The 20,720-nt window shown below is 51.7% G+C and overlaps 1 protein-coding gene across 5 annotated transcripts in view; it reads left to right on the top strand.

The window, feature by feature from the left end:
- Positions 1 to 20,720, top strand: part of CDC42BPB (CDC42 binding protein kinase beta) — a 98,593-nt gene that overhangs the window by 59,794 nt on the left and 18,079 nt on the right. For all 5 annotated transcript variants that reach the window (XR_010659192.1, XR_010659191.1, XM_065906852.1 and 2 more), the window contains exons 7-20: positions 652 to 852; positions 2,446 to 2,694; positions 4,057 to 4,136; positions 6,032 to 6,198; positions 6,275 to 6,394; positions 7,144 to 7,277; positions 7,638 to 7,880; positions 9,916 to 10,026; positions 10,988 to 11,232; positions 11,314 to 11,419; positions 11,797 to 11,921; positions 12,302 to 12,407; positions 17,614 to 17,762; positions 19,175 to 19,269. Coding sequence is in view for 3 of the 5 variants with exons in the window: in XM_065906852.1 (XP_065762924.1) it covers positions 652 to 852; positions 2,446 to 2,694; positions 4,057 to 4,136; positions 6,032 to 6,198; positions 6,275 to 6,394; positions 7,144 to 7,277; positions 7,638 to 7,880; positions 9,916 to 10,026; positions 10,988 to 11,232; positions 11,314 to 11,419; positions 11,797 to 11,921; positions 12,302 to 12,407; positions 17,614 to 17,762; positions 19,175 to 19,269 (2,131 nt within the window). In the remaining 2 variants the exon portion in view is untranslated. The remainder of the gene's footprint in view (positions 1 to 651; positions 853 to 2,445; positions 2,695 to 4,056; positions 4,137 to 6,031; positions 6,199 to 6,274; positions 6,395 to 7,143; positions 7,278 to 7,637; positions 7,881 to 9,915; positions 10,027 to 10,987; positions 11,233 to 11,313; positions 11,420 to 11,796; positions 11,922 to 12,301; positions 12,408 to 17,613; positions 17,763 to 19,174; positions 19,270 to 20,720) is intronic.

Genomic DNA, 20,720 nt, shown 5'->3' with positions numbered 1-20,720 from the left:
ACCTACTGCCAGACGTTCCAGTTTTGGAGCTCGAGGGTAGGGTGTGGGTGAGCAGCCAGAGCTTCCCCTGGGAGCATGTCAGAAAGGCAGCGTCTTAGGATCTCTGTCTCGCACGCGGTGGTGTCTATGCACGTACAAGTCCAAGGAGGCCTGGCGTGGATGCACTGGGTGCCCGGGCCACACTGTGAGCTGCGATGGAGGGTGTGGGGCTCTAGTGCCCTGTGGGGCTGGGTGGGCATCTAGGGACTGAAAAACCCAGTGGGCAGGAGAGTCTGGTGCATTCTGGAACCTGCCCAGTGTTCAGAGCTATAAAGATAGTTCTAAGTTGTGTCTGACTCTTGAGATCCCGTGAACTATAGCCTGCTGGGCTCCTCTGTTCATGGCATTCTTCAGGCAAGAATACTAATACTGAAGTGGGCTGCCATTTCCTTCTCCAGGGGAACTTCCCAATCCAGGAATTGAACCCAGGTCTCCCGCATTGCAGGCAGAGGCTTTACTGTCGGAGTTACACGGGAAGCCCCGGTTTAGTGCTATAGGAACATTTATTTGCACTCAATTTTTCATTATGGGGTTTTTAAATCATGACCATGTGAAGGTTTATCCTGTGACGTCCTTGGGTTCCCCTTCACCCTGCCCGCCCTCTCCCCTAAGGTGCAGTCTTCCGTGGCTGTGGGCACCCCGGACTACATCTCCCCGGAGATCCTGCAGGCAATGGAGGACGGCATGGGCAAGTACGGCCCCGAGTGCGACTGGTGGTCTCTGGGCGTCTGCATGTACGAGATGCTCTATGGAGAGACCCCGTTCTACGCCGAGTCCCTCGTGGAGACCTATGGGAAGATCATGAACCATGAAGTAAGCCGGCGTGTGTGTCCGAGTCCCTGTGGGAGAGGCACAGTGGGCGGCCAGACGGGTGTCTGAGCAGGCTGCCGACCCGGGAGATGACGGCAGAGGGGGCGCTCCCACTCCCTGGTGGAGGGGGGCGGGTCCCTCGAGCCGGAACCCTGCAGGAGACGTGGGCTTCGGGAGCACGACGCAGGTCCGTGCGGGGCCAGGTGGCTGGGAATACTGCCCGAGGGGCTCGCAGGCCACTGTCACCTGCGCGCCTGCCCCTTCCGTTAGACGTCGGCTCTGCCGCCCCAGCCTGCTTGCCCCAAAGCCGTCGTCAGGAGCGGGCCGCACGGCTCGGCGCAGTAGTGCTCTTGGTCCTTGGTTGAGCCTGTTTCTTTCCTTCCTGTTTTTCTCCCTTTTCCCAGCTATTCATTTTTCACTCTGTTTCCCTCTTTTTCTGTTTATTATTTCTTCTTCCGTCTAATGTTTCTGTCATCTGTGTTTTTTCTTTTTACTCCCCTTTCCCCACGTCCTTCTGACGCCAGGGTCAGTCAGCCTCTGCCCGTTGACTCACGGCACCCTTCACCCGTGCTCGGTCACTCGCCCAGACAGGTGCTCATTTGTCTGCTGTCTTCCCCCAGCCTGGCCCCCCAGTATTTGCTCAGATAAGGAGCAGATTAACATTAAAGTCCTAAAGTATCTTTCGTTTAATTCTAAATCAAGGAAAGTTATGCCTTAAGAAAGTTTTTTTCAAAGTAGAAATACATATTTATTTATAAATTAGTACATACTATTAAAAACTTCAGACATGCCGAAGTGCATGCAGTAAGTTGATGGCGAAAGTCACCCCATGAACTTCTGGTGATGAGCGTGGTTAAGGTAACAAGTGGGACTTGGGTACATTCTAAGACCTGCGGCCCCTGAGCGCCTGCCGCCTGTGGGGCCCACCTGGTGGTCTCTGAACACCATGAGGCAGCGCTGCCATCCCTTCTAGAGATTACAGGTGAGGCCTGAACCGCAGGGGCGGCTCGGCACACAGGTCCGAGGTGCCATGGTGGGTGTGTGGCCTTGTGAACCTCCTAGCATGTGGGAGCGGGGGACTGTCTAAATAAATGGTATCATGGTCACATATTGGCAGGGTTCCAGCCATCTTTCTACTCAGTGCTCAGAGGCAGACCTTACCACGTGTGTGTGTGCACTGTATCTTGTTGTAACAAGTCCCTCTTTGATGAGCATTGAGGTACTTTCCAGTTTCCTTGGTCAGAGTAGAATGGCGTCACAAACATGTCGTGTTTTCTCACTGATAATGTTGGCAAAATGCATACTGAAGGATGGGTCCGTTTTTCTCCCACCTACAACCTGTTGTCGGTGTTCTTTACCACCTTGATAGGTGAAAATTTATCACCATTTTAGTTTACATGCAGCTTGGTAACAAGGCTGTCATGAGTAAAACCGGCGAGTCTAAGGGTTTTCTGGAATGAAGCTTCATTAGCTTCGGTTGCACTTGGTTACTGGGACATAGGAAGTGACTGTGGCTCTGGAGCTGTTGCCTCTGCTCTGTTCCCCGTGATGTCTGTGCACCTTGGAGTCCTCTGACTGCCCCCCTGCCCCCCCCAGGAGCGGTTTCAGTTCCCTTCCCACGTCACGGACGTGTCCGAGGAGGCCAAAGACCTCATCCAGAGGCTGATCTGCAGCCGGGAGCGCCGGCTGGGGCAGAACGGGGTGGAGGACTTCAAGAAGCACGCCTTCTTCCAAGGGCTGAACTGGGAGAACATCCGGAACCTGGAGGCGCCCTACATTCCGGACGTGAGCAGTCCTTCCGACACGTCCAACTTCGACGTGGACGACGACGTGCTGAGGAACATCGTAAGTGTGGCGGCGCCCTGCCCCCCGCGTTGTGTCACAGGTCTGCCTGAGCACGGCTTGCTCATCAAGGTGGTGAATCTGAGAGCTGTACCAACTTCCAGAAACTTGGGCAGTTGTCTCAAGGAATGCACCTCTCATTCTGGCCTTCAGCTTGGTCCTTAAAGCGATGGCTTACTCAATTTTAAATAGCTGTTCTATTTTAGGATTCATCAGAATTATTTTGATGCCTTTGTGCCTTTGCAAACAGTGTCACGTACATTGCTGCATCAGCGTCCCTTCTGCCCTGTCCCCCTGCCAGGAGCCTGCCCACGGCCCCACGGTGGTGTGGGTCTCTGGGTCTCCACTCCTCACTGTCCCTGTGCCCGAGAACACATCCGCTCTTCTGCCGTCACGTGTGTTCAGCATGTGCATGACCGTTTGCTCACACGGCCGGAGGTCGGGAGCGACAGGGATGAGAGGCCAATCTCGAGGCGCTGATGTCTCAGACTGTGGGTTTTCCACATTGGGCGCTGGCCGAGGGGCCCGTCTGGTATCTGACCTGGTCTCCCGGGGCCGCTGATAAGCTCGTCATTGTACCTTTTGGGCCCAGAGGGTTTTGCTCATGTCTTGTAAAATTATTTTGTTCTCATCAGACTCAGCATTCAGTACGCATTACTCTGTACATGCGTCTTGGGGATAGAGAAACTGAGGTTTAACCAGGGAAAAGAAAAATGTGTTTGATTTAGAGGCTTTAGAGACTCTTTCTTAGTAACATAAGAGTAGAACTTTAGATGATGTGAGGAAAGACCGAGGAAAGTGTTAATGTTATTGTTGAAAGGATTTTTCCTGAACTTCAGATAAACGTGTTTCCACACTGAAATTTACCAGATAAATAACTTTGCTTTTATTTTTAATAGAGAAGGACCCTCAAACTGAAAAATAGCAGTAAATCCATGTGAAATAGTCTCCCTTTGGGTTCCAGACCCCGCTTCTGCCTGTGGCCTGTTTCAGGGCAGGAACCCAGTGCCCCTGCCTCTGCCCCACATGCCCCTGCCCCACATGCCCCTGCCTCTGCCCCACGTCCCCCCTGCTCAGGGACATGGTGAGCGGCGGCTCCTGCCGCTTTAGTAGGTTCGCAGTTACCTGATCCCGGTTCATCCTGTGCATTGCTGTCTCAGAAGCAGTGTGTTTGTCCCCTTCACGGCCCATGCTTTGGTCAAGCCGGGAATGAGGAGGGAACCAGCAGGCATCCGGCCCCACGCGGGCAGCGTTCTGGGAGGCACCGCGGGGCTCCCGCTGCACCGTGGACTCCCCGTGACCCTCTCCCCTCCTGTTCTCGTTTGTTTGAACATGGTTTCATTCGCATCGTGTGTTCTCGTGCAGGAAGTGTTACCTCCGGGTTCTCACACGGGCTTCTCTGGATTGCACTTGCCGTTCATCGGGTTCACGTTCACCACGGAAAGGTGCGTCATCTGCCTTCCCCGCACGCGGGGGTCTTCCTGGGGTGGGTGAGCTTCCGTGTGAGCCGGGGACTCTGACGTGTTCCGTGCTTGAAGGGAGCTTCTCCTCTAACAACCCGTTAAAAATGTAAAAACCATTTTTACCTCAGACTTGAGGGGGTTCGGCCGCAGGCCCTCGTTCGCTGACCCCCGAGCCTTGCAGGCCATCAGCTGGGCAGGGTTTGTGCGGATGGGACACCACGGGCCGTGGCCGGCGGCGGGGTGTCTGGTCACACCCGGCTGAGCGTGCCCTTCGTCTGGCTCTGCTGGCTGTTGTGGGGATTTTCGCTGCAGCTCCAGGGTTTCCAGGGGAACGGGGAGGGGCTGTAGATGAGAGCCAAGCCCTGCCTGTGAGCACAGCCCTGGGAGCCCCGGCTGGGGGTCGTGTGTGTGGCCTGTCTCCGGGGGGCCTCTGACAGAGTCATGGTGCCCGTGGTGCTCTTAACTCGATTTTAAAAGGACACTGCGCCAAGAAGAGGGGGCTAAGGAAGAGAGCAGTAAAATAAGACAAATGGGGCTGCCTCAGCGCCTGGAGCGAGGTCACTGAGCTTGATTCCTGGCTGCTTCCAGTCACGGGTGCCTGAATTGGTATAAGTTTCTGCGGAAGCGGCCTACTTCTGCTCGAGCCCGTGAAAGTGCTCTTCAGGTGTGAGATGCCGGAGTTAGTAGCACTTAGGCCAGAGCAGTGGTGGATGCCTTCCAGCCCAGAGGAGGCGTTCTGGGTGCGCTCGGCGTGTTGACTTACTAGCACCTCTGCAAGGTTCTAGACCTTTCCACCGCACTCAGCGCACTGCGTGCCTGTCACACCTGTGGGCCCTGGGCCCCCAGCGAGGCTCCAAGTTTGTCAGGTTGACCCAGGGACCTCTTCCTGAAACAGACCCCAGCAGTACTGGCTGGCACAGCACCCTTGGGCCACCTTTGAGAAACACCAGCCAGGCCCTAATGTGAGAGAGGGAGTGTGTGTGTGTATGTGTGTGTGTGTGTGTGCATGTGCGTGTGTGCACACGCACTCCCTGTGAAGAACTCAGAAACGCCCCTGACTGCCCTTCTGTGTGTGTGTATGCGTGTGCACACACTCACTCCCTGTGTGGAACTCAGAAACGCCCCTGACATTGTCATCACGTTAAAAGCAAGAGGAGCCAACTGGATTGTCCCCAAGTTCAGCTCTGACGGAGAGAACCTTCCTTGGCCCGAATCTGTGCATCAGAGTGCGCTTACGTGCAGGCGCATCGTGAGTCGCTGATGGCTGGTGAGGACCTTGGCCCTGGTCCAGGGGCTGGACCTGAAGGAGCCATGTTGGGTGTTGACAGTTTGCGGGGGACGGCCAGGGCAGAGCCAGCACGCCCTCACCCCGGGGTGAGCCTCGGGGCGCCCAGGTCCTCGTGCAGGAGGCCTTCTCCTTTCAGGGGTGACTTAGAGATTACACTGCGCCATCACAGCGAAGTGAATCCACGTTGTTTGTTCAGTCAGTAAGTCACGTCCAACTCCTGCAACCCCACGGACTGTAGCCCACCAGGCTCCTCTGTCCATGGGATTTCCCAGGCAAGAATACTGGAGTGGACTGCCATTTCCTTCTCTAGAATCAACTGTACTTCAATAAAAAAAAGAAAGGGTTATACTTCCCAGCCCTCCAGAGCTGCTTTATCTGACCAGTCCTCTCCACTGCCCATTGTCACCAGTGGTTTGCGGTAAGGAAGGCTCTTGTCTAATTTTGGCTCCATAAGCAATAAAGTCTGTTCACAGCTGGTTTTGTTTGCCAATTTGAAAAGGCTTATCTTTTACCCCAGGAAGTTTCTAAACGCAGATGAAGTCCCTGTAAAGCCTCGGTGGGTGAGAACATGCTGTTGCTTTATCTGCAGCTGCTTCTCTGACCGGGGCTCTCTGAAGAGCATTCTGCAGTCCAGCACACTGACCAGAGACGAGGGCGTGCAGCGCGACCTGGAGGCCAGCCTGCAGGTGGAGGCTTACGAGAGGCGCATCCGGAGGCTGGAGCAGGAGCGGCTGGAGCTGAGCCGGAAGCTGCAGGGTGAGGGGCGGGGCCTCCGCGCTGGGACCGCCCCCCTCCCCGCGGCGGCCCGCGCTCACACACGTCTCCTCCCCAGAGTCCACGCAGACCGTCCAGTCCCTCCACGGCTCGGCCCGGGCCCTGAGCGGCGCAGCCCGGGACAAAGAGATCAAAAGGCTGAACGAAGAGATCGAACGCTTGAAGAATAAGATAGCAGGTGAGTGTTCTAAGGTCACCCTGCTTAGTCTGTTCTCAGATCTTCCTTTCTGCAAAGAACATTCTCGGAGTCCTTTCCATTGGATGGAAAAGCAGGGGTGGGGAAAGTTAAATTTTAGCAAAGAGTTCTGGTGTTTTGCCACTTTATTTAAAATTATTTCTCTAACGTGCTTAACACTGTAGGAACTGGTTTGAGCTGTGTCTGTAGAATCAATGCTTTATCTATGATCTCTCTGAGTATTTACATTTTTCTCTGTTAATTCTCCTCTTTGTCACTCTGAGACAGAACTGCCGTAACTCCTCTCTTTCTGGAGCTCTCACCCATGGCTGGGTTTCCTCTTCAGTGTTAAAGTGCTAGATCTGGTGTCCCCAGAGTGCATGTTCTGTGGCTCCCAATTATCAAAACTTCCAGAAGACTCAAGGCACCTATAAGTCCCAGCCCTTAGCCTGACACGTGGGTCGGCGCTATACCTGACTCATCTCAAATCAAACCCAAGTCAGTGGCCGTCTTTCTGCTTCCTTCTGGGACCCACCACCCTGATCTGAGAAAAGGCTGCTACTGAGAGCATTCCTCACCGGAGCCCTCCTCACCACCCAGCTGTGCTCGTTACACGGGAGCCAGGGCGGGACGGGGCTCACGTCCCCGGGGAGAGCATGTGGACACGTCAGAGTCAAGTCTGCTGGGTCTGTCAGGCGTGCCGGTGGCCGTGCGTGTGCAGGGGAACCTGACTTGTTTCCTGTTTTGCTCAGATTCCAGTAGGCTGGAGCGGCAGCTCGAGGACACGGTGACTCTCCGCCAGGAGCACGAGGACTCCACGCAGCGGCTGAAGGGCCTGGAGAAGCAGTACCGCGTGGTGCGGCAGGAGAAGGAGGACCTCCACAAGGTAGGCAGGCCCGTCTGTGGGGAAAGCGCGTGGTTTTGCAGAGTGTGCGGTTGTGTTCATGGGGGTGTCAGAGACTTGCAAGCCTCATCTGCCTCTGTGATCATGTGATGACACGGGAGAGGTCGGGACTCCCGCGGCAGACAAGCCTGGGTGCCTCACGGGGGCTCCCTGGGCAGGTGGCCTTCAGGCTGTGCTGGGGCCGGCAGAGGGCCTTCCCAGGAGCTCAGTTTTTGGGGCCGAGGCTGCAGCCTTTCACCAGCATTTGCTGTCACTTCAGCCCCTCGCCACAGCAACAGGTGACGCTCCTCACCTTCGGTCCTTGTTAGGCAAACGTAACAGCCTGTAACTCTCTGTGTTCAGCAACTGATCGAGGCCTCCGAGCGGTTGAAGTCCCAGGCCCGGGAGCTGAAAGACGCCCACCAGCAGCGGAAGCTGGCCCTGCAGGAGCTCTCAGAGCTCAACGAGCGCATGGCCGAGCTGCGCTCCCAGAAGCAGAAGGTGTCGCGGCAGCTGCGGGACCGGGAGGAGGAGGTGGAGGCGGCCATGCAGAAGATCGACACGCTGCGGCAGGACGTCCGCAGGGCCGACAAGGGCCGGAAGGAGGTATCGTCTCTGGGTGTCAGGGCCGTGTTGATGGGGCACCTGGAGGGTCCCCATAAGGTGGCTTTGAGAGCTCAGGTTGCATCCCGTAAATCACTGGGAAGTTAAATGGATCTTAAATTTCATGTGAAGCCAAGTAAGTTGCTCTGCCAAGTGTTTCTCTTGTGGTTCTCAGCCCTTCATACATATTTGTGAAATTATTAAAACAGGTCCCTGTAGTAGTAAAATTTTAAAGTAAAGTAGAGGGCTTTGTGCACGAGAAGTACCATGGAAACACACCATGACGTGACGTGGCCTGGCTTCCGAGAACTGAAGGCTAGAAGCAGGTGGAGGGCCAGTCTCAGCCCACCTCACCTCAGGGCAGCGTCCTGAGACTGACTCTAGGACCCTTGACACGCAGAAGGTCACCAAGGCCCTAGAGAGCTTTTGTGCATGTGGTTATGGGCCTTAATGTTTAACAACTTAGGAGTTAAAACTGAAAAATGTTCAACATAATCACAGACTGATTCAGTTTGGTTCATTTCAGTCGCTCAGTCGTACCTGACTCTTTGCGACCCCATGGACTGCAGCACGCCAGGCTTCCCTGTCCATCACCAACTCCAAGAACTTGCTCAAACTCATTCCATCGAGTTGGTGATAACCATCCAACCATCTCATCCTCTGTCATTCCCTTCTCTCGCCTTCAGTCTTTCCCAGCATCAGGGTCTTTTCCAAGGAGTCAGTACTTCCCATCAGGTGGCCAAAGTATTGGACTTTCAGCTTCAGCATTAGTCCTTCCAATGAATGTTCAGGACTGATCTCCTTTAGGACTGACTGGTTGGATCTCCTTGCAGTCCATGGGACTCTCAATAGTTTTCTCCAACACCACAGTTCAAAAGCATCCATTCTTCAGTGCTCAGCCTTCTTTATGATCCAACTCACATCCATACACGACTACTGGAAAAACCATAGCTTTGACTAGGTAGACCTTTGTCAGTAAAAGAATGTCTCTTGCTTTTTAATATGCTGTCTAGGTTCGTCATAGCTTTTTTTCCAGGGAACAAGCATCCTTTAATTTCATGGCTGCAGTCACCATCTGCAGTGATTTTAGATCCCAAGAAAATAAAAGTCTGTCACTGTTTTCCATTGTTTCCCCATCTATTTGCCATAAAGTGATGGGACTGGATGCCATGATCATTTTTGTGCATTTCTTTAATGTCTGATTAGCACCCAGGTTCTCATATGTGTTCTCGTCTGTAGTGATAACCTTTTCTGTATAATTTACATGAAGAAAACCCAATTCCTAAGATAGGGAATTAGAGGAGGAAGGCATTGCAGACCTTCAAGGGTCTCAGGACCCCACTTTGAGAGCTGCTGTCCTAGATGGTTCCATGTATTCTGCTCTTAACAGGCAGCATATTTCCTGCAAGTCTTCCTGTAAATTTCTGTTGGGGTTCCCTCAGTAAGCTGCCAGGAGGACCTGGAAGTACCTGCTCTGTTCCATGCATGTTCAGGGCTCTTAGTCCTTTGGCCTCAAGATGCCTGTGTTTTCTTCTTAGACAGTTGGTTCTGCAACCCCAGGACATTTGTGTTAATAATCACAGCCAACTGCAGCTCTCTTCACTGAACCCCTGGTTGGGCACAGCCCTTCGGTTCTGGGGGTAGCCCTGCAGCCAAAGCAGCTGGGCCCGGGGCGCTCAGCTTGAGGCGGGGTCATGGTGCACAGACCTCATTACCCTCCATGCTTGTGTGTGCTTGGAATCTCCCATTTGGACAATGAAGCTGTGTTCTGCAGGCATCAGAAGTCCCTGTTTTCACGAACTTGTATCTTTTCTTGAAATTTAGTTTCAGTGTATCAGTTTAAATTAGAATTTAAGCTAACCAGCCATTCCACTTAAGTCCCGATTCTCAGCGGTTAACTTGTGTTGGAATCTGAGGGAGCATGAAGAATCAGGAAGCTTTCTGGAGGCTTGGTTCCCTGGAACTTGCCTACCCGGGAGGGCTCCAGCCCCAGCGGGCCCAGCGGGTGGCAGTAAGCAGCACTCTTCTCCCTCCTCAGCTGGAGGCACAGCTGGAGGACGCGGTGGCCGAGGCCTCCAAGGAGCGCAAGCTTCGGGAGCACAGTGAGAACTTCTCCAAGCAAGTGGAGAGCGAGCTCGAGGCCCTCAAGGTAGCGATATGCGTCTCCTCGCCGAGGGAGCGGGGCCAGACCGGGGTCCTTGGCGGCCGCTGGGTGGGAGTCCCGGGAACCCGGCGTGGAAGCTCATGGGAGTTTTCCCTTTTCAGAACCAGGTCCTTCACTTGACCTCCTAGAACCAGCCCTCGTACACCAACCCCTCTTGCTTTTTCTGTGTCTTGGTCTGTGAATTCAGTGCAGGTCATTCTGGAAGGGCTCCTCACAGCCCAGGTGCGGCTGGTCGCCCGCAGAGGGGTGGGGGGGCTGTAGGCACTCTGTTAGCTGGGAGACCTCAGGGACGGGCCTCCACTTCCTGAGCCTGCCTCCTCATCTGTGAAGTGGAGACGGCGGTCTCCTCGCCCTCCAGCTGGCCCTTCGCCTGCACTTGGCGCCATGACCGCGTCTCCCTGCCCCCGTCTTCACCTCTGCAGTCTGCCCTCTCCAGGCAGCTTGTCACTCTGGAGTCGGAGCCCGCTGGGTCTCTGCTGGCCGCTGACGGCTTCCTGTGGCTCTCGAGTAATCCCAACCCCTCTCCAGCCTCCCCAACGCCCTCCTGTGCTCCAGCCTCTTGCAGCTGACCCCCCACCCGCTCTCCTCACCCCCTCACCCCCACGCTCAAGACCTTTCTGGCCTGACAACTCACTGCCCACGTCACTGCCCATGACAGCAGAGGCCGTGTGACCCTGTTAGCAGGATGTACCTGACACACAGCCCTCCAGACCGCACAAGGAGACCTTGAAGGCCATTCACGGCAGTGTGAGGCAGGGCCTCAGCGTCCCCGGCAAATCTGGACTCACCCTTTCCAGGGCAGAAGCGCCCCACCCCCCGCAAAGCCTGCCCTGCAGCCGCTGGAAGGATCAGTGCCCACTGTGGGGAGCGCTTACTGTGTCTGCTGAGGACGGGGTGAGGCGGGGCCTCGAAGAGGAGAGTGATCTGTCCCAACCTTTGTTCTCAGATGAAGCAGGGGGGCCGCGGGCCAGGTGCCGCCCTAGAACATCAGCAGGAGATTTCCAAGATAAAATCTGAGCTGGAGAAGAAGGTCCTGTTCTATGAAGAGGAGCTGGTGAGACGTGAGGCCTCCCACGTGCTGGAGGTGAAGAACGTGAAGAAGGAGGTGCACGACTCCGAGAGCCAGCAGCTGGCCCTGCAGAAGGAGGTGATGGTGCTGAAGGACAAGCTGGAGAAGTCCAGGCGAGAGCGGTGAGTGCGCCGCGCGGGGACGGGGCGGGGGCGGGGACGGGGCGGTCCCCGGGGGCCCCTGACGCCTGTCTGCGTCCTCAGGCACAGCGAGATGGAGGAGGCCGTGGGCACCGTCAGGGACAAGTATGAGCGTGAGAGGGCGATGCTGTTCGAGGAGAACAAGAAGTTAACTGCCGAGAACGAGAAGGTGCTTGAAGGGATCTGAGCTGTCGCTCTCTGGAAGCTGTCATTCTTTTCACTCTTGAGTCTTAGAAGTTGGGTGTTTTAAGTAACTTAATTTCTAAGTGATGGAATATGTTTGCTCTTTAAAGGGGGATGTTTTCATCTAGTTACAAGCTGCTGATTACCTGAAACCACTAGCTCTGATCACTTTGACACTCACATTTGTGTTGAAACGGAGTTTAAGTTACCTTTGGCCAGGAACCCCACATTGGAAGTTAGGTTGGCAAACCCTCATGATGGGGAAAGAAAATGTGAAGACCGTTCAAAAGAGCCTGCAGTTTGCGGTGCTGACATCACGTGTAAACGAGTAACGAGTCGTGTGTCCCGACTGTTTCTCTCCAGCTGTGTTCCTTTGTGGATAAGCTCACGGCTCAGAATAGGCAGCTGGAGGACGAGCTGCAGGATCTGGCAGCCAAGAAGGAGTCGGTCGCCCACTGGGAGGCGCAGATTGCGGAAATCATCCAGTGGTACGTGCCCACGCCCGGTCACGGTTCCCCAGCCACCGCCCCCGCCTCCACACCTCACGCTGCTCCTCTGCGACTCTGTACCCAGCTTGCCTCGGTCTCCCCCAAATCGGTAATGTCTGGGGGCCGCAGTTCAGTCCAGTGATCGTGAGACGGGACTGCAGGTGGGAGGCAGCACACCCACATGGTGTGCGTTGGGCTGACCCCTGCGTGCGGAGCCGGAGCAGAGCTTCTGGAAGCCCGGGAGCCCAGAGAGTGAGCTGGGACTGTCCTGACCAGGAGTCGGTGGTCACAGTGCCTGGGGTGGCATGGTGCTGAGCCTCCGTGTCTTGAGCAGGGACAGCAGGCAGTGCTCGCTCACAGGACGGCCCTTTCCCCTCTAGGGTCAGCGATGAGAAGGACGCCCGGGGCTACCTGCAGGCCCTGGCCTCTAAGATGACCGAAGAGCTCGAGACGCTGAGGAGCTCCAGCCTGGGGTCAAGAACACTGGTAGGTCTGGGCCTGGAAGCCGCATTTGTGTTGCTGTGTGGCTGTCAGTGGCTCCACCTTGATGTGAGTTCAGTGATGCGAGAGGCTCCTGTGAGGCCTGCGTCTTTGTTTTTATTTAATAATTGGTGGTTGTGTGGGGTCTTTGTCGCGGTGCAGGCTGCTGTCTCGTTGTGGTGCGTGACTTCTCGTTGTGGCGGGTCTTCCGTGGGGCACGGGCTTAGCCGCTCTGCGGCAGGTGTGGTCTTCCCAGACCAGGGGTCAAAACCACGTCTTCTGCATTGGCAGGTGGATTCTTTACCACCCACAGCCAGCACCTTGTCAGTGGTCAGGGGATCACAGATCGCTTCACCACCATGCACTTGTTTAGCAAATCCCTGTTAGCAGGCTTAAGTTAGGACAGGACTCTGCCCTTGGAGAGGGCGCTTGGTTAGTGTGATGATCCGTTGTCCGGTGGCCTGTGTGACTGCGAGCCCGGGCTGCGGCCAGTCCCTCTCTCCTCGGTCCCCCTGGTTAAAACATGCACTTACCTTGTGAGAATCGCAGAGTGAGAGTGCAGGGAAAGAGGAACAGTTTCATTAGAATTCCAGCTAGAATTAAACTTCGTGGACCCACAGTTTCATTCCGTGTTCTCCTGGTTTGAGGCGGGGGCCAGGGAGAGTGAGCTGCCTCTCCCAGCACACAGAACCCGCAGCACACCCGGCCCGTAGACGCGGAACCTCGGGAGTCCATCCCGGACGAGTTCCAGCACATCCTCGCCTGTCGCTCTTCTCACGCTTGCATCATTAAAACACAATACTTTGGAAAACATTGATGGTTCATAATCTTATTGAAGGAAAAAAAAAAAAGTTGTGTTCTTTGTGATTGGAAAATGTATTTAGGTTTATAAACACCAATTAAAGAAAGCAATTTATGTTTTTCATTTCTACTTTTTTCTTCCCATTGTGTTCGCAAATTCACTGGTGGCTATTTAGAAAACTTCATTTATATACATTTTGTGCACAAACTTCATAAAAGATGAAAGAATATTACCATAGCTTATAGCAAAATGGAATTCTTGTGATTCTTGTTGCAAAATATTGTATGGACAGTTCTTTGAGTCTAAGGACTAACTTGATGAGAAAATATTTCCTTTCATTCTTCAGTGCATTTCAGTCGCTCAGTTGTGTCAACTCTGCAACCCCATGGACTGTAGCACGCCAGGCCTCCCTGTCCATCACCAACTCCTGGAGTTTACCCAGACTCATGTCCATTGAGTCGGTGATACCATCCAACTATCTCATCCTCTCTTGTCCCCTTCTCCTCCTGCCTTCGATCTTTCCCAGCATCAGGGTCTTTTCCAAGGAGTCAGTTCTTCCCATCAGGTGGCCAAAGTGTTGGAGTTTCAGCTTCAGCATCAGTCCTTCCAATGAACACCCAGGACTGATCTCCTTTAGGATGGACTGGTTGGATCTCCTTGCAGTCCAAGGGACTCTCAAGAGTCTTCTCCAACACCACAGTTCAAAAGCATCAATTCTTCGGTGCTCAGCTTTCTTTATAGTCCAAGTCCTACATCCATACATGACCACTGGAAAAACCATAGCCTTGACTAGATGGACCTTTGTTGGCTAAATAATTCCCTGCTTTTTAATATGCTGTCTAAGTTGGTCATAACTTTCCTTCAGAGGAGTCAACATCTTTTAATTTCATGGCCACAGTCACCATCTACAGTGATTTTTGAGCCCAAAAAAGTAAAGTGTGCCACTGTTTCCCCATCTATTTGCCATGAAGTGATGGGACCAGATGCCATGATCTTAGTTTTCTGAATGTTGAGCTTTAAGCCAACTTTTTCACTCTCCTCTTTCACTTTCAACAAGAGGCTCTTTAGTTCTTCTTCGCTTTCTGCCATAAGGGTGGTGTCATCTGCATATCTGAGGTTATTGATATTTCTCTTGGCAATCTTGATTCCAACTTGTGCTTCCTCCAGCCCAGCATTTCTCATGATGTACTCTGCATAGAAGTTAAATAAGCAGGGTGACAATATACAGCCTTGACATACTCCTTTTGCTATTTGAAACCAGCCTGTTGTTCCATGTCCAGTTCTAACTGTTGCTTCCTGACCTGCATACAGGTTTCTCAAGAGGCAGGTCAAGTGGTCTGGTACTCCCATCTCTTGAAGAATTTCTCACAGTTTGTTGTGATCCACACAGTCAAAGGCTTTGGCATAGTCAATAAAGCAGAAATAGATGTTTTTTTCTGGAATTCTCTTGCTTTTTCGGTGATTAAGCAGATGTTGGCAATTTGGTCTCTGGTTCCTTTGCCTTTTCTAAAACCAGCTTGAACATCTGGAAGTTCACGGTTCACATATTGTTGAAGCCTGGCTTGGAGAATTTTGAGCATTACTTTACTAGCGTGTGAGATGAGTGCAGTTGTGCAGTGGTTTGAACATTCTTTGGCATTGATTTTCTTTGGGATTGGAATAAAAACTGACCTTTTCCAGTCCTGCGGCCACTGCTGAGTTTTCCAGATTTGCTGGCATATTGAGTGCAGCACTTTCACAGCATCATCTTTTAGGATTTGAAATAGCTCAACTGGAATTCGATCACGTCCACTAGCTTTGTTCGTAGTGATGCTTCCTAAGGCCCACTTAACTTCACATTCCAGGATGTCTGGCTCTAGATGAGTGATCACACCATGGTGATTATCTGGGTCGTGAAGATCTTTTTTTTGTACAGTTCTTCTGTGTATTCTTGCCTCCTCTTCTTAATGTCTTCTGCTTCTGTTAGGTCCATACTATTTCTGTCCTTTATTGAACCCATCTTTGCATGAAATGTTCCCTTGCTATCTCTGATTTTCTTGAGATCTCTAATCTTTCCTATTCTATTGTTTTCCTCTATTTCTTTTCACTGATCATTGAGGAAGGCTTTCTTATCTCTCCTTGCTATTCTTTGGAACTCTGCATTCAGATGGGTACACCTTTCTTTTTCTCCTTTGTTTTTCACTTCTCTTCTTTTCATGGCTATTTGTAAGGCCTCCTCAGACAGCCATTTGGCTCTTTTGCATTTCTTTTTCTTGGGGGTGGTCTTGATCCCTGTCTCCTGTACAATGTCATGAACCTTCATCCATAGTTCATCAGGCACTCTATCAGATCTAGTTCCTTAAATCTGTTTCCCACTTCCACTGTATAATCATAAGGGGTTTGATTTAGGTATTACCTGAATGGTCTAGTGGTTTTCCCTACTTTTTTCAATTTTAAGTCTGAATTTGGCAATAAGGAGTTCATGATCTGAGCCACAGTCAGCTCCCGGTCTTGTTTTTGCTGACCGTATAGAGCTTCTCCGTCTTTGGCTGCAAAGAATATTATCAATCTGATTTTGGTGTTGAGCATCTGTGATGTCCATGTGCAAAGTCTTCTTTTGTGTTGTTGGAAGAGGGTGTTTGCTATGACCAGTGTGTTCTCTTGGCAAGACTCTATGAGCCTTTGCCCTGCTTCATTCTGTACTCCAAGGCCAAATTGCCTGTTACTCCAGGTGTTTCTTGACTTCCTACTTTTGCATTCCAGTCCCCTATAATAAAAGGATATCTTTTTTGGGTGTTAGTTCTAAAAGGTCTTGTAGGTCTTCATAGAACCATTCAACTTCAACTTGTTCAGCGTTACTGGTCGGGGCATAGACTTGAATTACTGTGAAAGTGAATGGTTTGCCTTGGAAACGAAGAGAGATCATTCTGTCGTTTTGAGATTGCATCCAAGTACTGCATTTTGGAGTCTTTTGTTGACTATGATGGTTGCTCCATTTCTTCCAAGGGATTCTTGCAGCAGTAGACACCATGGTCATCTGAATTAAATTCACCCATTCCAGTCCATTTTAGTTCGCTGATTCCTAAAATGTCGACGTTCACTCTTGCCATCTCCTGTTTGACCACTTCTGATTTACCTTCATTCATGGACGTAACATTCCAGGTTCCTATGCAGTATTGCTCTTTATAGCATCAGACTTTTACTTCCATCACCAGTCATATCCACAACTGGTTGTTGTTTTTGCTTTGGCTCTGTCTCTTCATTCTCTCTGAAACTATTTCTCCACTCTTCTCCAGTAGCATATTGGGCACCTACCGACCTGGGGAGTTCATCTTCCATTGTCCTATCTTTATGCCTTTTCATACTGTTCATGGGGTTCTGAAGGCAAGAATACTGAAGTGGTTTGCCATTCCCTTCCCCAGTGGACCACATTTTGTCAGAACGCTCCACCATGACCTGTCTGTCTTAGGTGACCCTGCACGGCATGGCTCATAGTTTCATTGAGTTAGACAAGGCTGTGGTCCATGTGATCAGATTGGTTAGTTTTCTGTGATTGTGGTTTATGTCTGTCTGCCCTCTAATGCCCTCTCATGCCCTCTCTCAGCGCCCTACCATCTTACTGGGGTTTTTCTGACCTTGGATGTGGGGTATCTCCTCTTGGTCGCTCGCCGCTCCATCCTTAGAAGTGTGTTACCTACTTCCTCGCGGGTCTGGTCACTTGACCCTCCTCCTGGCTGGTCCCTCTGTAACCACTCGGTGGCACCCCGCTCTGCTCCTCCTCACCCTGCCCCCCACCCCCGCCGTCTCCTGGCTGTCTCCCTCACTCAGCTTTCTCCTCTTTCCTCCTACATAGGAAAAATGAAAAATTCTTAACTGTTTTCAATGAAAACTTAAATAAAAGTCTACCAAGACAGTCTCTCCAGATTTCTGTTATACTCTTGAAAGTCAGTGAAATACATCTGGCATCTCAGTAAGAAAGAATGCTGTCCTCAACTAGTTTATTTCACTGTAGCTTCATCCTTCAGTTCATCCCATCACTCTTCCTTTCTCTTATTATTTTAGTCTTTTAATGATGTAATTACTAAGATGATAACATGGCACGATGTTTCAAGATGTACAAAAATAAGAGTAACTGGGACCCTACAATATAGCTTAACTTGGTAAAAGAGTGTAGTGGAGCCATAGAGAAATTACCCTGTCAAGTCAGTTTAATTTTTAAGAAAGTAAATTTTATTCTTTAGAAGACCTCTAAGAAAGAAGTCAAAAAATACCAAAACTAAAATTGGGTCCCATGGACAACATCCGAGAGTTAATATTTAAACATAATAAAGTCTTAAGATTCAGTGAAGATAAATTACCTGTTAGCGTTAATGTTGTTCAAGGAGTGAGTTGGTTCAGAATGTGTTTTAACATCTGAAACCACCTCTGCAGGACCCCCTCTGGAAAGTTCGCCGCAGTCAGAAGCTGGACATGTCTGCACGGCTGGAACTGCAGTCGGCCCTGGAGGCAGAGATCCGGGCCAAGCAGCTCGTCCAGGAGGAGCTGAGGAAGGTCAAGGACGTGAACCTCTCCTTTGAAAGGTGCCTGCCACCCCGGGGCTGTTGGGACAAGCAGAGCGCTGTTTTGACGCTCGGCGCTCAGGCCTGGGGCACGGATGTGCACATACAGGGTTTTCAGGACAGAATGGGCGTGTGTGAGTCTGCAGTTGTGAAGCATCTGTGTCTCTTTCAGAGTGTGAATGCGGTGCTTGCTGCCCTGAGCTGGATGACAGGACCCACATGTCTGTGGACACCTCTCTGGCCTTCCTGTCCACCTCAGGCTTGTCCACTCCTTCAGCTTAGCTTTTTTCTTTAAAAGCTAAAATCAACACACTAAAATATTCAGAATTTTTCCCTCACCTTCAAGCAGTCATAGAAAACACTGACAAGGCAGTGAATTCAGCAAACATTTGATGAGAGCCCACCGTCTGCGGGTTCTGTTTTGTTCCCTCAGGATCTGTAATGAGCTGCAGCCTTAGGAAAGCCGGGCCACCCTGCCTGCGGTGGACCTGTCCACATGGGTGGCTAACCTCTGACATGTCTTCATAGGGGGGACGGGGGAGACCTGGAAGTGCTGGTGTCACTAACGGGACAGTGACACTAACAGTCAGTTAGGGGCTGAAAAACTGATCATGGTAACAGCTGCTATTTAAACACACTGCCTCTGTGCTTGGAGCTGCCGTGATACTGTTATTCTATGAAAGCATGTGACCCTTCCAGCATCCCTGAGAGGCAAGCGCGTGTACCACCCCCACTTCACGCGGGGGGATGAGGGTCGGTGGTGAGCCAGTTCTCCTGGCATCACCACAGTCAGCACCGGGCTCTGAGCGAGGGCTGTGCTGCTCGCCTCCCCACCGGGGCCCGGGGGGGCCTGGCTCTGGCTCGGGCAGCGGCGTGGCCCTTTGGTGCAGCCCGCTGTCACGCTCATTTTGGGGAAGACACTTAAGGGTCTGACAGCTGAGTAATTGAGCCGCATGTCCTCAGAGGATGCATTTAGAAAGAGATGGGGACCATTGGGGACTCCATTAGGGCCTCGTGAGATATACTTTGTAAACTGTGACTTTTAAAGTGAAGATTGTGTATGATTCATAATGCAGTGAGCGGCAGCTGATGCCAAGAGTGGGCTTCAGTGTCTGTCCAGTGGGTCTGGGTACTTTCCCAGACACCTGGGATAACCCCCCCCCCCCCCACACACACACAGATACACACACACCCAGGTGCTTTCCCAGACCCCTGGGATAACCCCCCCACACACACACACAGATAGACACACACACATACACAGATATAGACACACACACCCGGCTGCTTTCCCAGACACCTGGGATAAACCACCACCACCACCCCACCACCCCACCCACACAGATACACCCTACTAACTACCTTGACACTCTGAGCCAGCACAGAGATGACCTGAGCTCAGGGCACTTAAAGCCTTTTATTTTGTATTTTAGCAAACTAAAGGATTCTGAAGCCAAAAACAGAGAACTACTAGAAGAAATGGAAATTTTGAAGAAGAAGATGGAAGAGAAGTTTAGAGCAGATACTGGTAAATTAGGATCATAAGCTTCTGAATTGTTTACATATAAAGCTTTTTTAGTGAAATGGTTTTATTTTAGATTTAATTTCTTTCAATTTTAATGGTTTTTAGTTCTATAAGGAAAGCACTTACCCTAATCCCAAAGCCCAAATTCTGAAATAGGGTATGTCCAAAGATGCCTTCCCAAAAAGGTAGTCACAGTTTTCGGTGTATTCTTCCTTTTCCATTGTGAACATATAAAGCAGGTACCTGTGTCTGTATCGTTAGGCCTCACAGAGGCCTGCCCTGCCCTATGCTCGGGCGAGGCCCACGGCCCTTGCCTGACCCAGGTCCTTCGTGCAGCCGGCCCGGCACGGCGCCCGCTGGGCGTCCTGCTGCTCCAGTCCCCTGCCGCGGGGCGTGCCGCGTGTGTGTGGCATTTGCTGCGGGGCTGCTGGTGGAGAGTGAGCATGTGCACACTCAGGCTTGGCCGTGCTGGGTCTGGGTTCTGCTCCCGGGCTGTGGGTTTGTGTCCCCCGCACCAGGCAGGCGAGGGTCCCTGCCCTGCAGCCTCACCCGCCAGGGACGACCTCGCTCGGAGTGGGTGAGATGGGGCACCACCTTCACGCTTCTTACCAGTGAGGCTGTGCATCTTCTCGTGTTTGAGGGCAATCTCTACCTCACTCTGTGGTTTATAGAGACGTATTTTCTACCCAGTTTTAAAGTCCAGATTGTGGCTTTTTTTTAATTCTTAGAAGCCGTTTATATGTTGAGGACTAGCGTCTTGTTTGACAAAAGTTGCAAATATTTTTCTTAGTTTGTCTTTTTACTTTGCTTTTTTTAATTTTGTCTGTTCTTGGCTGTGCTGGGTCTTCATTGCTGCATGGGCTCCCGTTGCTGTGGCGTCTCTTGCTGCGCAGCATGGGCTGCGGGGCGTGCGGGCTGCCCTTGTAGCGGCCCCTGGGCTCCAGCACAGAGCGGTGGTCGTGGCACACAGACTTGGTTGCCCCTCGACCAGTGGGACCTTCTTGGGTCAGCGATCACACCCGTGCTTCTTGTGTTGGCAGGCGGGTTCTTTACCACTGGTCACCAGGGAGGCCCCCGATCTTTTTTTTTTTTTGGCCAAGCATTAGGTGTTTTTTTGGTTACTGTTTTCATTTTGTTTTGTTATTTTAATTTTTGTGTGTCAGATTTGTTCGTTTTTTTCCCTTTTTTTAAGTCATAGGGAAATAGTCCCCAAATCCCCAGTTGTTCAAGTAATTGGCCCATGTTTTTTTCAGATACTTCTAAGACTTCATTTTTAAAATTTAGATTACTGATCCACTGGAAAGGTACTGTGACATACAGTTTGAGGAGGACCCATTCTGCCTTTTTTCTGAGACTTGTTAGTTGTCTGATGCCAGTTATTAAAAATTTCCTCTTGGTACTGACTTCAGATGTCAGTCTCAACCATAGATGAGATGAGTCGTCATGGGGGCTGG

Source organism: Muntiacus reevesi, chromosome 15 (genome assembly GCF_963930625.1).
Source record: "Muntiacus reevesi chromosome 15, mMunRee1.1, whole genome shotgun sequence".
NCBI lineage: Eukaryota > Metazoa > Chordata > Mammalia > Artiodactyla > Cervidae > Muntiacus > Muntiacus reevesi.
The sequence above is the reverse complement of the archived record's forward strand: the minus strand, read 5'-3'. Positions and strand labels throughout refer to the sequence as shown.